General features: G+C 35.1%; 1 protein-coding gene across 1 annotated transcript in view; it reads left to right on the top strand.

The window, feature by feature from the left end:
- Nucleotides 1-16975, top strand: part of LOC150096368 (methyltransferase-like protein 25B) — a 101676-nt gene that overhangs the window by 69971 nt on the left and 14730 nt on the right. Inside the window, exons 9-11 of the mRNA XM_090409042.1 lie at nucleotides 5055-5173; nucleotides 9878-10007; nucleotides 14328-14515. Coding sequence (XP_090265168.1) covers nucleotides 5055-5173; nucleotides 9878-10007; nucleotides 14328-14515 — 437 coding nt within the window. The remainder of the gene's footprint in view (nucleotides 1-5054; nucleotides 5174-9877; nucleotides 10008-14327; nucleotides 14516-16975) is intronic.

The following is a 16975-nucleotide window of genomic DNA, read 5'->3' on the forward strand; positions in this document are numbered from 1 at the left end:
TTTTTTTTTTTTTTTGCAGTTTTGTTCCTATGGCTTCATATGCTGCCTGTTTTGTTATTTTGTTTAATGTTTTGCCATTCGTTTTTTATATCTGTATCTTCATTTATTTTCTTTGTATGATTTGCAATTTCTTACCAACTTTAGTTTTTCACCTACTATTATATAGTTCAATGATGCTTTTATATCCTCTGGCTTCCCATGTATATTTATGTATATCTTTATGTTTAAAGAAGAAGCTGTTGGTGATTTTCAAACTATTATAGGCCACAAATTCTCTGAGTTCTCTTCCATTGTTATTTATGGTGTTTTCTCCTTGATTACCTATTAAATCTTTAAATGTATTTGATCCAATTCTAGCATTGAAATCGCCTGCAATGATTAAATAATCTCGTTTATTTATGTTCTGAATTACGTTTTGAAGGTTTTATAGAATTCTTCTGTTTCAGATTTTTTTTCCCTTCTTTGGGTGCATATATTCCTATGATTGTAATAAATTTCTTATTTAATTTAAGTCTAGCCGTTATTATTCTTTCAGATATCCAGTTATATGATTCAATTTAAGGTTGTTAATTTAATGTAAGGTTATGTACTTTTGGACAAAAAGATGACATACTTTATATCAAATCAATTGTACTAGATTGCAGGAAATTCATGAGGCTAGGGATTTGGGTGTGGTGACAGAGGTTTGAAGTTCAGAGGACATATTGCAAAAGTTGTCAGAATAGCTCTAAAGATTACTTGGATGTTGAAGAACACATTGACAAGTAAAGATGGAGAGGTTATTATCCCCCCTTATAAGACTTTGATTCAGCCATATCTTGACACCACTCTGCACAGATTTGGTCATCTGGATTTCTTGGTGTTAGGAGGTGGTGGAGGATCCAGAGATGAGTGACAGGTCTATGAAATGTTCCCTATGAGGATAGATTGAAGATGTGTGGGTTACAGGGTTTAGTTGACAAGCAGAAGAGAGGGGGAATACAATAGAAACTTATGTTACTAAAGGGGTTCTATAGGATTGACACAAGAAAAGTTTTGCTTGAAGAGTGGCAAATGAGTGGAATGATTGTCAGAGGTAGTTTTGAGTGCCCTGATATAGTAAAGGAGTTTTAAGGAGAGGTCCTAGGTTTTGTCTGAATGATGCTTAGCTTGGATGTCCCAAAATGAGTCTTCTGACTGCATGGAGATACTCATATAATAATATATTATGATGTGCAAATGTTCATCTAGGCATTAAATGATTAATTATCCCAATTTTAAAAGAATATGTTATCACTGAACAGTTAAAAAAAAAAAAAAATCTATTCTCTTAACATACCACCATTATCTAAATTTCTCAAAAATCCTGAGAGAAACCCTAGTGAGTTAGCCGATCTGGATTGTGATTTATCCTCCCAGATGAACCTTTGAAAAATACAGGCAGTAATCAGACTCACCTTTATGTGATTATTATTATATGGCATATCTCCATGGAGTCTAGAGACTCGAGATGGATGACCCACACTAACTTTTATACACACAAAACCTATCATACCTCTTCTTTAAACTCATTCATTGTCAGGGCACTTCAACTAATTCTGGCACTCTATTCTACTCATTTGCCAACACTCTCCACGCAAAAATCTAATCCAAGCACCCTTAATATCCACACTCTAGTTCCCTCTCTATTTGCCATATATCAAAAAATTTACTTTGCAACAATTTTTAACATCCCTTTAATATCTTATAAGTTTCTATCATGTCCTCTCTTTTCCACCTATCAACTAAATTATGTAACCCACACACACCTTCAAATCTATCCTCATAGGGAGCATTCCACAAATCTGTCACCATTCATCATTCCACAGCTTGGTCACTCATCTCTGAATATTCTCTGTCACCTCCTGATCCCCAAGAAACCCAGGTGACCAAATAATCTATGCACAGTGATGCAACCCAATCATGGCCTTATAAAGCTGGATCCTGTTTTTGCTTGTCAGCATGTTTTTCAACATCCAAGTAATCCTTTGAGCTACTTTTGCAATATGCCCTCTGAACTTCATTTCTCTGTCCACCATTATTTCTTAGCCTCACGAATTTCCTTCAATTTAGAACCATCAATGTAATACACAGTATGTTGTCTTTTCAATACGAAGTGCTGAACCTTACATTTTGCAACATTAAATTAATAATCATTATCCTTTGCCCACAATGCCAGTTTATTTAAATCATCCTGAAGATATATACATTGCCTTTAGCAACTAGTGCCTGCCCCAGTTTTGCATCATCAACAAACAACTGAACATCAACCAACCCCATCCTTAAACCTTCCCCTATATCATTGATATACAAATTAAAGAATAGTGGTTCTACTACAGAACCCTGAGATACTACATTAGTTACTCTCATTCTCCTAGATTTCACTCCTCCATAGACTACTCTCTGGTATCTGTCTGTTAGCCACCACTCCCCTTATTTATGCTACTAGTTTTATATGCATTCCTATTTGCTTCAACTTTCATAATAGTTTAGTTTTCTGTGCCGTATTCTGGCCTTTGTAAAGTCCAGTAGTATCATGTTGTAGCCATTTCCTTTATCTAACTCTGCTGTCACTCAATTATAAAATATTAGTAAATTATTAAGGCAGAACTACCTTTTTACAAAGCCATGCTGCCCACCATAGAGTATCATATACCTTTCCACCCACCGCTGGAATTTACCTTTAACCAACTTTTATAATACTTTAACAACCACTCCTGATATATTAATTTGTCTATAGCTTGCTACTTTTGTCTTGTGCCACTATTTTGTAATGGAACTATCTTACCCTCTTTCCACTGTCTTGAAACCTTGCCAGAGCTGAGACTAAGATGAACAACTTTGTCAGAGGAATGCCAATTCTCTTGCACATTCGCGTAGTACATGGCTGACATGCCATCCAGTCCAATGCTGTATTCACATTGATATTTTTCAATATGCTGAACATCTCCTGTTCATCTGCCTCAATTTTCACATGTTTCTGTCATATCAGCAACTGCAAAATCTCCACCAGGATGATGAACCTTTGCAAAATGATCACTCAGGAACTCAAGTATTTCTTTTGCCTCTTTCACCTTCCTACCATCAGCATTGATTAGAGTAGAGTCATCCTATCATAGTCATTTTTCCTCTTGCTTGCTACATAAAAAAAAACTCCTTTGAATTTACATTGGCCTGCTTAGCTAATTTTCTCTCATAATCTGATTTGGCTTTTCTTACCATACTAGTCATCCTTCTTTCTTGCACTTTGTACTGCTCATGAATATGCTGATCACTTTTTCTTTATATTTCCTCCAAAGTTTTTTTTTTTTTTTTTTTTAGCCCTTGCATTATATCTCTACTCATCCACTTAATCCCCTATCCTCCTGACAACTTCCAATACACTACTGACATTCGTTCCGTGTAGCTTCTCAAGCCATGGCACTGCTCCAAGACGTCTCCAAAGTCTGTCATAATTACCAGCTTTATAGTTCAAGATAAGCCCTTTCTTGACAGAGAATTTTACATGTTTGAGAACTTCATAGAACAAGACTGCATGGTCACTCTTCCCAGTTGGAGGCAGAATGTCTACTTTGGTTATAGATATATCTTCTGATGCTATTACAGATCCAGAGCTTTTAAATCCCTGTTTCAGGTAATTATCCCTTAGCAACTATATAAATTTCATTTGCCATGCCCCTATCCTTCTGCAATCTATGTCCCCATAGTTGAAGACTTCCATAATAATCGCTCAGCCTGCACTCATTTGTGCTGATCTACCAATGCATGGCATTCCTATGGATCCCCCCCCCCCCCGGTGTTTAGCAGCAACCAACAACATATTTTGTTCTATTTATCTCTATCTTACACCAGACAGCCTCAAATGAACCATCCCCCCCCCCGATCTAAAATCCTCTTTAACTCTAATTTTGTTAGTTGTAGTTCTTCAGCTATAATTAGCAATACCCCCACTTCCTGTCCTATTCTCTTTATCCCCCCCCCCCTGAAAATACAATATCCTTTACATTCTATCTCTGTAACTATATCATTTTCTGTCAACCAGATGTCACTAAATGCCTATAATTTTTGATCAAGTTGAGCTGAATGCCAAAAACTCCTCTCCTTTATTTCTGATACTTCTGGCATTTGTGTACATGCATTTCAGCATCCTCTTGGGCCAAGTTTCCTTTGTGTAAAGTCATTACCAACTCATTTGAATCTGAAACCTGTGAAATTGCATTCAACATTGCATAATAATTTCTGTACACATACTCATTTATTCCAGGCATGGCCAGACAAATGCTTGATGCATCACCCCTTAATAACTCTAGTTTTCCTGTTTGTACTTCTAAACTCTCATTAAACAACCCTTTTTTCAAGCATCTAACTCCAAAACCATTCAAACATAGTCCATCATGCATGTATAAGTCTTTCATCCATCAAATTCACTCCATATATCTATAAGCTTCACACCCTTCCTCGTGCACAATCTTCCTTCATTGAGTCATTAGCAATCATTGCCCTTCTTCGCAACTCTGTCTTATCATACCAAGGCAGCAGATTCACAATATTTATTTCCTTCTCTTCATTTTTGCTTCTTTCAACAACTCTTTCATATCCTTTCTCATTGCATATATCTTTTGATTCCAGTCAATCCCAGTTCATTCCATGTGCTTTAACTCTCATTTGTGTTCCCCCTCTGACAGTGTTTGTGATTGTTGAAGTGAAATGCTAGTGTTTATTATGTATTAAATTTAGTTCCTAATTGTATACATATACCTAATTTATTTATTTATTTAGTTATTTATAATTGCGTTACATCTCTATATAGTTCTCCTGACATTTCTTTATCTTTAACATATCTTTTAAAATGTTTTATAGTGAATACTGTGGTTATCCATTGAGTAATTGTGTGAAAGAGTTTATTATGTATTAAATTTAGTTTCTAATTGTATACATATACCTAATTTATTTATTTATTTATAATTGCTTTACATCTCTATGTAGTTCTCCTGACATTTCTTTATCTTTAACATATCTTTTAAAATGTTTTATAGTGAATACTGTGGTTATCCATTGAGTAATTGTGTGAAAGAGCAAAAGGGTCATGAATTAAGTTATGAAGCAAGAGAAGTTGCTTGCCATGCTATTGAACACTATAGAAAAAAGCTTACAGGTATGATTCCCTAAATAATACAGATCATCTCACTTTCTTATTATTTGGTGTGATGAGTAATGTGACATTATTAAACTCTTATTCCAGGTACTGCCCTTTCACACTACCAACCTTCTGAGGTTTCTTGGATTGGGCTGTACATTCATAAGAGAAAGACAATGATCATCACTGCTATCTTCTTCATAACTGTTTAAAAATTTGTGTATTTATTTTTGTTTCAAAACAGTATTTTTTTTTTTTTACTATGCATAATAATAAAAAAGAAAGAAATATTAACTGTTTAGCTGAAATACACTCTCTGCTATATCCTACATTATGCCCTTTAACTTCATCACAATCAGCAGCTGTTTACATAATTTTTTTCCATAGATGTCCTAAATGAAGCTAAGTCATGGGAGTTAAATTAATGAATTCAACTTTTCAAGCAGAAGCTGCAATAAAATAGTATGTCTTGGATCTGATATCATGAGGAAAGTAACAGTGAAGCTCAGGAAAGCAGTATAAAGAACAGGCCAGCAGATTAACAACCATGATGAAGAAGGTGAAATCATATTATGAAAAGAAGTTAGCCATACAGATCAAGGAAAAGCTAAGAAAATTTTATTACATTTAAAAGAAAGAATGCCATGGAAGAATAACCATGAATCTGAATAATAGGAAAGCATAAAATGTGCACCAGAAATAGTTGAGTTGTTAAGTGTTCAATTTAATAAGTATACTTTCCAAGCAGACTTGTGTATCAGTTACAGCTAAGTGAATAAGACAACATACACACACTGAATTAAAACAGATTTATTATTACTAAAGTAAAGAGCCAAAAGACTTCAGTTTGGTGATGCAAAATTACATAAGCAAAGTGGATATTAGAACCAGCATTATTTCAAAGCCAAATGTAGAAACTATGAAAGTTTCTTAAGTTGACCAGAGAGCTAGCGGAAATGCATTCCTCACCATTCCCGAGTTGCCTTAGTATGGACTACTAAGGTTTATTATTAGTAATATTATTAGTCGTTTATTTAGAAACTACTATCCAACTAGTTTCACTCATCCTAAAACTGGTGGCTTTGTCAGGGTTTAAATAAGCACAAAAATTATATAAAAACAGATAACAACAAAGTTGTCTAAGTGCTGAAAAATTGTATCTTTTATCTGTTTTTATATATATCATGAATATGTTAATATTTATATATATTTTTCGTGGGCAAAACTATGTCAGAAGTTTTCAGTATTAAGACCACATTATAGTATAAATAAGGAGTTTAATAAAAATAAGCAATTAAAAACCCAACAAGTTTTCTATGTCGTAAGACTTACATCATCGGGGGGGGGGGGGGTAGTGTTACATGAAAGTTTTACACAACAAAAGTCTATTAACAATTGACTACACACATTAGATGTTTTTGACGACTTCACAACTGTTAAATATAATTTGTAAACCAGAATACAAATGGTAAATTCATTACTGTATGCACATTAGAACATCGCTAGTTGTTGCTATCACGTTTTGTGACATCACTCGTGCTATATCCTAGGTTCATGGCAGTTAAATCTTTGATGAAAGCAGACCATACTTGATATAAAATTAAGTCTTAATTTTTATTGAATTGTGTAGGGATCTTAAGCATTTGCAATAAAAATCAAGGCTTAATTTTACATCAAATATGGTCTGCTTTCTAGAGATCTGAAAGTCAGGTTGGGAAATAACAGTTGATCAAAGATAGAAAGTAGACAAAAGATAGACAAAAAGAATAAAAAGTACATTTAACAATGTCACATTTGCAATGATTGATCAAGTGTTAGCAAATCTGCCTCTCCTTTTAGTGATAAATTCTTTTAGTGATAGATGAATTTCATCTTACCAGAGCAAGACTATATCACCTTGCTTATTGTAGACTTGAAAAAGTATTGTTTCTGTGTTATATAATCCGTAGTTTATCCACATTAATGTACTATAGGCTAGCAGCCTTTCATTGCAGAAAAAAAAAAGAGTAAATAACAGTGATTATTGGTAAAGCTGTCTCATTTCTAACATTAGTACATTTAGTTCTCACTGTAATGAAGTCACAGAAGCTAAAGGAATGTTTTTTGTTACAATGAGCAAATCTTGTAAGTGTTTGCTGTAAGAGTTGACTGAATTTTTTTTTAATATTGTGTGATGTTCCAACATGACTGAAGAGGACAGTAGATTTTTTTTATATATCTGATCCACACACAAAAGGTCACTGGACCTATAGCACATTAGTACTGTGTGTGGACAAAAGGAATAGAAAAAAGGAGGTGTCTGTTTACATTTTGCTTAAAAAAGCTGAGACTTGTAATCTCTGGGGAAAGCAGAGCTGGGGAGACTGTTCCAAAGGACAGAAGTAGATGGGATGAAGAAGGAGGCCATGAAGTAGGTTTGGTGAGTTTCAAGATGGACTGTAAAAGGGTGTTGGGTAACAGTGACTCTTGTTTTAATGATTTTGGAGGAGAGTAGAAGAATAATAGTGGCCAGTTCAGTAGAGCACTGTCCATGGAAGTATCTGTAGAAGAGGCACAAGGCAGAAACTGAACATCTGTGAGAGAGAGGGATTGAAGTGGGTATATGAGAGAGAGATCATTAATTATCCAGATTGCCATCTTCTGGACAGATTTGAGCAATCTTAGAGAAGATTTTAGTGCTCCACCTCAAATATGGGCACAATATTCCATGGCTAGCCAGATTTGGGCTTTGTATAGAGTTAGCAGCTGTGAAGTAGTGTCTTGTGCGAAAAAGTACACCAAGTTTTTTGCTGCTGCAAAAGCTATAGTTGAAATGTGGTTGTGCCAGGAAAGATCGGAGGTGCAGGTTAGTCTGAGTAGAAAAATCTGATCGTGTTTGGATATCTCAGTATTACTGAAGGTAAGGGGGATTGATGTGAGCTCATTCTTGCTAGAGATCAGACAGAACTGAGTTTTAGTGGCATTGAAATTTATAAGGTTGTCCTTGCCCCACTGAGATATAACTAGGAGATCTGAGCTCAGATCGCTGGTCATGAGGATTCTAATACTTGAGCATACAAGGTTTATCGAATGAAAAGGAGGATTGGAGTGTACTGTCATTGGCAAAGCTATGGATAGGATCGGAAGTCTGAGAGAGCAGGTCATTTATATACCAGAGGAAGATGTAAGTGGGTGAAAGAAAAGAACCTTGGGGTACTCCTGCATTGGTGGGAAAATCTGAAGAGAGTAGAGAGTAAACCATCCACCATGACACGTAGTGAGCAAGCAGTGAGAAAGTTGGTGATCCAGTTGCAGAGTGAGGAAGGCAGACCATAGAATTGCAGTTTAAGTCACCCCTGTGCCAAACCTGATCAAACACCTTTGAAATATCAAAGGAAACCACATGAGTTTCCCCATGGCTTGAGTCTAGCAGTGGTGGTGAAAGCAAGAAGACCAGCTGTCGATCGCAAGTGGCAGAATCCATACTTCTGTTCACTGAGTAGTTAGTATGACTCTAGGTGATTCACGAGTTGGTTGTTGATGACCTTCTCCATAATTTTAGAGAGAATAGAAGTGAGAGCAATTAGACAGTAGTTCGTTGGTTGACTTTTATCACCTTTCTTTGGGATGGGATGGATGTGGATCTTCTTTCATGTTTTAGGGTAGATGCGAGTTGAATGGGGATAGGTTGAAGAGACAATACAGGATAGGTGTTAGTTCTGGAGCACAATAGGTGGGATACTATCAAGACCATATGCCTTGTTTGTGTTCAGGTTATTGAGGATTCTTTGGATTTCTTTTTGTCGGAAGACTATGGGCGACATGAAGGGATGCATTCTTGGTAGTGTGAAGGGAAATTTGCTCAGGTCATCAATGCAAGAATTTGAAGAGAAGAGTGATGCCAGTAAGTTGGCCTTGTCTTTAGGTGTGGTAATTACAGTACCATCCGGTTATGAGAGTGGTGGAAATCTGGGTGGGCAGAAGTTGTGCCCAATGGCCTTGGCTAGGAACCAGATGGAGTGACTGCCATTTGGGCCAGAGTTGAGTTTGCAGCATTTGGTCTCCTTTCGAAGTCTGACTTGGACTGGAGTTTTAGTCTCGAGCCATTTGTGGTAAGCTGAGGTTTTTTCTTATACCGCATTTTTTACAGATGTATTGACAACCGTGTGGTCAATACATCTGTAAAATACTTATACAATTATTCTTTCACTTATGTAGTCTTATTTGCATTGTTTTGTTATAAAACCATTTTAACAGAGTTATGTCTGTTGCAAAGTGTCTTTGAAGTTTAATTAATAGACAGTGTTCTTTGGTTGGAAAGATCCAGATCTGAATCCTATTTAGGACAAGAGGCACCTTGTCAGGGTTTTGCAAGTGAGGGTGAGTTAACCAGTTTCATATAGAGATGGCTGGGTTTTCCTCCTGGAAACTCAGATTTTTCATCCTGCAAAACAGACAAATAGCCTGAAGAATATACAATTTACAGACATAGCAAACAATGCAGATATGATTAACTGCCCTATCATAGGCAGCAATTAGGTGTCTAAATTCCAGGTTGCCTGCCATGACAAGCCATTGAGCCTAACATGAAGAGGAAGAAGGGATGGATATCTATTGTACTTTTCACTTAAAATATTAGCAAACAAATTAAATAAAAATTAATAATACCAAAAATATTTTTAAAATGCATTAAAATTTAGAATTATAATATTCAACTATTATAAATGCATTTTATTTATTTAGATGATGCAGCTCACCTGAAAATCCATTGTTATAGAGCTACTCTTGAGGCTTTAATAGTCAAGTATTATCCACACATGAAGCATGTGGGACTGCGTGGTGTCAAACATGCAGAAAGAATGAATTTTGCAGAGTAAGTATATGTATATCTATATATATATATATATAGAGAGAGAGAGAGAGAGACACATACACACACAATTTAGCTATAAAACAAAACACATTTTATTTCTCTATCTCTGGTAATGTTAATTATTTAATGACTGATTGTCAGGGATAGTTTGGTCATTTAAAGGGTTACATCGGTGTCTCTGTATAGGTAGTTGAAATATTAGAATGAAAAATGTTTAAAAATAATACCTGCAATGAAAATATGATGAAAGAGCATCTCATTTTAATAAGAAGTATAATCATTATAATTTTTTGTGTATACCTTCAAATGTTACAACACTTATTATGATATCAAGTTTATTTTTTGTTGAGCAGAAAGTAAATGGTACTTCAAGAAATTATATTCTTCTCATTATCCTTTACCTGACTATGAGTAAACAAAGGTTTGCCTATGAAGCATTATCACAACTAGGCTACTTGTATATAAAATATACAATATAAAATATTTAAAGGCAATTAACCTCTCATCAGATTATTCCAGTGTCACATGCATCACGGATATGTCGCCACACAGACTGATTTTGATTGAAATATCATTGGCGAGAACTAGACCCAGTTGGAAATTCTGAGAGCTAAATCAGTTGCAGAAGTCCATATATAGGGTGGCCATAATTTTAATTTCCCTATTCAGAGTCTTATATAGCTCGATCTAACAACCAGAATGTCACCGAATATCGTAGGGAGATTAATCAAGACATGGAAGGATTCCACGAAAAAAAAAATTTCATTTGAAAAGTCGCTGGTAGGGGAATTATGGCACTGTAGAATGTAAAAAAACCCATTAAGCATTGAAATGGACAGACAAATGAATAAGAAAGACTAAACTGAAATAAAAATTACCTTTATGTGTTACACTTATGATAACATGGAAGAAAATATTTAATATCAATTTAATTTAGCACATTAATTATGGTATTACAGTTCTCTCTTCTCTCCCGTAGTCCTAAATGGACTGTTGGGTCATTCATGGCTGGTAGGTGATATTCTTTGTTAGCCTCGTCCAATCTTTTCGGTCTCTTGTTCTTGATGTCAGTTGAGAAAGGAAGGAATTTGTCCATTTTTTTGATGTTATCAGTCCATTTTAATTGAGGTCGGCCCCTAACCCTTGGTCCCGGAACGATTCCTTCTAGTGTTTGCTTTGGAATGCCATTAGCCCTCTCTACATGTCTGAACCATTTCATCTATATTCTTCTGAAGACTGTCAGAATATTTTCCCTTCTTCTCCCGTCTATTGAATCAATCAGTTTTCGGACATTTTCATTGGTTTCATGAGCGGTATAGGGAATTCTCAAAAGTCTTCTGTAAGTTTTCATTTCAAAAGACAGGAGTCTCCTCTCATCTTCCCTCAATAAAGTCCAGGCCTCACAACCATACAAGAGGATAGAATTCACCAAGGTGTTAATTAGTCTTAGTCTGGTTGTGATTGCTATTTTGTTATCTCCCCACAGTGGTTTTAACTTCTGTAGGGCCATGGTTGCCTTAGTAATTCAGTATTTAATGTCGATTTTTGAACAACCATCTTGACTCAACGTGCTTCCTAGATAAGTGAACTTGTTTACATTCTCAATTTGTTTATTGCCAATTTGTATCTTTAAGAATTCAATGTCTGATTTTGAGGTTATCATTGTTTGTTTTTTGTAGGTTTATGTATAATCCATATTTTGTTAATGTTCCGAAAACACGGCCAGTTATCTCTTGTAACTGGCCGTGTTTTCTTCTTCACTTTCTGCCAGAAGATCGATATCGTCTGCAAAATGTAAGTTATTTATTCTTAGTCCACGAACTACTATTCCAGTGTCATATTCATGAAGAGCTTCATCTATGACATAGGCATTATAGTTACTGGAGCATAAGTGTTGTCACAAACCTGTTGCACAACTCAAACACATTGAGTTCACCCATGAAAAAAAGAGGACCTAGTTCAATGTAGCCACCGTTCTCATGGACCAGAAATTGCATCCTGTACAAGCATTTTCAACATCAGAACATAACATGTCTGAAGGAATGTTCATCACAGTCCATGATGCATTGTCCTTCAAGGCTACCAAGTTCAAGACACCCCATAATAGATGCTGATCTTCAAGTAACTGCACAACCAAAAATCACAAGGAGTAATATCAGGGAAGCAAGTGACCATGCAACTGGAAAGAAGTGACTAATCACTCTTTCTTCGGTGAAGTTATGCCAGAAGCTGCTGTACCACTTGTGCAATGTGGGGAGGTCCTCCATCTTGCATAAAAATGGTCGCATTCAGACATCATCATTTTGGAATGACAAAATTGTTCAACATACTAGGGTTGTTTGAAAAGTTTGGTAAAAAAAATAAATTAAACACATTTTTTTGGAAAAAAATCGCTTTTATTTCTCAACATGGTCTCCATCGAGACTATCAGCAACTTTTTGAACTAATCTTTTTTTTTTTTTTTTTGCAGAATCCTTTTTCCCATGTCTTGATTAGTCTTCCTACCAAATATGGTGACATTCCATTTGTTATATTGAGCTACATAAAACTCTGAATAGAGGAAGTTTATTTATCACCACCCTGTACAAGCAGCAAATTGTACAACCCTTTGCTTGTCATGACTTGGGTAAAGGATAAACAGAAGATTATATTTTTTGTCAGGTATAATACATTATGATAAAAATACTGTTTCTACTATTCCTGGCAACTCGGAATTTTAAATCAACAAATTTTTCTCAGGAATATTCAGGAAGATACCCTGACTATGCCTGTAAGTTGCATAATCTCACTTGTCTATACTGCAGGATTCCCTTACTAACTTGTATGTTTCTACATATCCCCTGTTCTCCATCTGTTCCTTAAACTTTGAAGATCACATTCTTTCAATCTACCTTATATATAGAATTCTACATGCTAGTTATTATTATTTTGGTTACTCACTGCTAAACTTTTCAACTGTCTACCCATACCTTTGGAATCTGTGTGACACCATATCTGCACACAGTAATCAAGATGTGGTCTTATCAAAGTCTTGTAAAATGGGAGGATAACTTTCTTATTCCTACAAGTTAGTGTTCTTTAACAATGCTATTACCCAATACAGTGATTTAACCACCCTAACAGCGTGACTCCTAAACTTTAACTCATGTCTACATTAAGTTGTTTGAAATGAGGTACCACAAAGGTTCAGCTTTAGGACACTTGTTAAGTTCAGATTAAGAGATTATTAATATTAATAAAATATTACTATAATTAATAAATTAATAGATTTAGGTTCCATGTCATAAGTGTATTTTAGATACCCATCCCTTTGAGTTTATAATGTCTCCCATATGAAACTTTGTTGTAATAAGGTTTTTTGCTTGGTAATAAAAGTAAATTACAATCAGTCCTCAAATATTAATTTGAGGACTGATTATAAAAAATTTCTCTCTCAGCTGATGTAAAGTGAGGCAAAGTAATCAGTTGTTCAGATCATCTGTACAGTTGACTTTCAGTGTTGTTAACTTCAAACTAATAGATTCAAGTTGAAATATTAAAGCTAAAATTTCTCTCTTTTCTGATGTAAAATTGGGCAGAGTAGTCGTCATTCACATGGTCAGCTGAACAGTTGACTTTTAAAGGCAAGTTTCCTACCAGTCATCTTTTTAAGATGACTTTAAGACTTATCTCAAGATGCCTGAACTAACCATTATTCACACAATACCTATTATGCTTCTCCCAACTCATTCACAATTGAAACACTCACAGTCTCCTTTGGCAACCCATTCACCACACTCTTGCATAATTTCCAGGGGTAACCTCTTGTTCTTTCCCTTTGCCATGTATTGAAAAAAGTCTTTAATGTGAATCCTATAAAACTCTTTAATAACTTATACGTTTCTCTCATTTCTCCTCTTTGTCACCTATCAATCCTAGTCTTTCTACAAAAAAAAAAAAAAAAAAAAAAAAAAATGCTTTCTACAGGTAACTCACTTTTAGTTGAAATGCTCCTAACATCCTTAAAAAGCATTGAAACCCAAGTCTTTCCCATTTAAAGGGTGCATCACTTTTTTCCATCTGTACCATGGAGATCTGTTTTATGCCATCCATGCATGATAGGTTGGAATAATCTTTGCAGATAATCTCATTACACATAGAGAAAAAAGTGGCCAGTGATTAGATTGAGTAGGCTATAAGTTGCAGTACATAAAATCTGAAAATGCTTTCTGTTGCTACATTTTTCCTCAGCTATTTAGATTAATTGAATTTAAATCTACTTGTATTGCAGTTTTTATTTTTATTGATGTATACTTTTAATATAAATGGTTATCTTGTTAGGTATGTGGCAAATGCTTTAAAGAAACAACCCTTCTGCATACCAGATGAAGATATTGATTCGTCTTTTGTAAATTCCTGTTTGCAACAATGGAAACATGTTATTGCATTTTACTCTTTGAGGTTGCTTCTTGCACCAGCTATTGAGACCTTGATTCTTCTTGATAGAATGCTCTTTTTGTTTGAGAAAGGTAATTTGATAGGCTTGCTGTTTCACTCTGCATTTTTATATTCACATTGAATTTTTTCGTTTTTCACATAAAATGATAGAGTGCATATATGACTTGTAATCAGTTTTTTTTTTTCTGGAAAAAAAGATGCCGGTACTCACCATGAAGATGTTATTACAGCAACTTCTACACTTTTAACATATCCTCTGGTATGCCCTCATCGTCTCTAGATCGCTTGTTGCTTTTGGTATCAACTGCAGAATGACTACCTTGGAGCAGCCATGAGTCCACATATTTGCTAGGGTTGAACTGAGCGAGAGGAGGTCCTACTATACTGCCGAACATCAGTGCAGACGTTATCCATACATGAAGAGATGACCTAGATGAAGTTACTATAAGGTTCATCTGAGAGAACCCTTTCACATTCACTGAAAGATATTGCAATTGTGCCCAAAGTGTGCTTTAGATGAAGTAGTATGTCCGGGACTTTATTTTCTTAAAGATATTCACGGAAACCACGAACTGCTTATCTTTCATTTAAGCAAAATTTGCAGGGCTAACTTTTTAATTTCAGTTTCACCAAATGACAGATGCTTCCCAGGATTTTCTGGCCAATACTTGGAATCTAAATTCTTAGCACATTCAGGCAAATCAGCATCATCTCCTTCAAGCAGATGCTTTCCAACAGCTTCTTTCAGAATTTTATAAAATAGCAGATGAACTTATTGCAGGACTGTGTCTTTCATTTTTGTGGAGTTCAATCCTTTTGAACTTCATGTTCTTCTGACTTTGAAGAGAAATACTGTAGTATGGACCAGGATTTTCAATTCTTCAAAAAATTGAACTGTATTCTTTATCTTCCTGTTTGCTTTGTACAAGTCAATATTTCTCTCTTGTAAATCTAGACTTAGTTCACTAAATCTTGGAGAGCATCACACATAAGGCCGAAATCAAGAACAAACTTGCATGACGTTATTTTTCTTAAAAGGCCCTCATAAAGAAAGCAATCTGTTTTGCTTCTTCTGCTGCTGTCTTCTTTTGCTTCCAGAAAGTGATGGATGAGGGCTTAAAGAGTTTAGAATTCCTCTAGCAGTTACATCTGATAATTCGATCAAATCTAGGAAAAGACTCACAGGAGCCGAAAGTTCAGGAAGAACTACACGAACAATAACAATCGATGTTGTTGTGTTACTCACAGTTGTCGATTCATCGATTAGTAACGATATTTTGTTCTTGGAGTTCACTATATTGTCTATTAATGTTTTTCTCATTTCATTTGCGATATGGCTCACAATGTTAATGCAAGCATTTGCAGAATGAAGAATATATCCCATGTCTAGGCCATTATCTTCAAAGTTGTTAAATGATTGATTCTCCTCGCAACTTTTTCAGTGGTTCAAAACAATTTTCCTGTTGGGTCTTTATTATGAGACAAAGTATTTAGGAAAACTTTCTCTAATGTTTCATTTTTTGCTTCAGATTTTATTTTTTTGGCATGCTTTGTGTGCTGCACTCTTCTTATGATCGTAAATCTTTTTTCTTAATGACATTAACTGTTGTTTGTGAGATTCTCCATCCACTGAAATTTTCATTCCCATGTGTTTATTGATGGCAAGACTTCTGACATCACGACATACTTTACAGCCCAACATTTTATTCTTGACATACAGCCACTCATTTCTCTCGCAGAAGTCATTTTTCTGCAAAATTGTCCAACATTCAGGCCATCATCATCAGAATCTGCTTCTTTTGACTACGTGGATCTTCGGTCTTGGTTTCGTGATCCTCTTCGCCAAGTGTATTTTCTGTTTTTCTGTACTAGTTTTCTGTTTTACAGGATCAACAATTTCTGCTTCTTCAGCCTCCCATTTTTTACTCATTGGCATAAAGTAACTACTTATTTTACTCATTTTGAACAATGAGTGCACTGATTTAACTTAGATTAATTCAAAACTCATGTGAACATCTGCCTGTTGCAGAGTGAATATAGAACTGATAAACTGATATTGGAAGCAATCAGAAGTGAACACAACTTCCTGTCTCCGGTTGCGTACCAACCTATGAAACAGGAAAGCAGGATACCAACTTATGAGTAATCAAAACTGAAAATTTAATTTGTGAACATAGTACCATCTTCTGGCATATTTATAATAAATTTTGCTGTCAACAAATCGCAAATTTTTAAATAAGAAAAAAGGTGCCATACTGCATACCGCCAGAAAAAAAAGCACTGCTTATAATGTTATAATAACATGGTGTTTTTTATATATAAAGTTTTTATGTTCTGTATATATAAAGTTTTACAACTTTATATATACATATATAAAGAGAGAGCGAGATCTCACACGTAAGGTTGAAGAATATCCTATAGCACTGATGTGCTATAGAATATTCTATAGCATTCTATGAAGAATATCCTATAGCACTGATGTGCTATAGAATATTCTTCTTAATAAGTTTATTGACATTTCTCTTGAATAG

This window comes from Typopeltis vanoorti, chromosome 19 (genome assembly GCF_054136105.1).
Source record: "Typopeltis vanoorti isolate ZY-2024b chromosome 19, IOZ_Tvanoo_1.0, whole genome shotgun sequence".
Taxonomy (NCBI): Eukaryota; Metazoa; Arthropoda; class Arachnida; order Uropygi; family Thelyphonidae; genus Typopeltis; species Typopeltis vanoorti.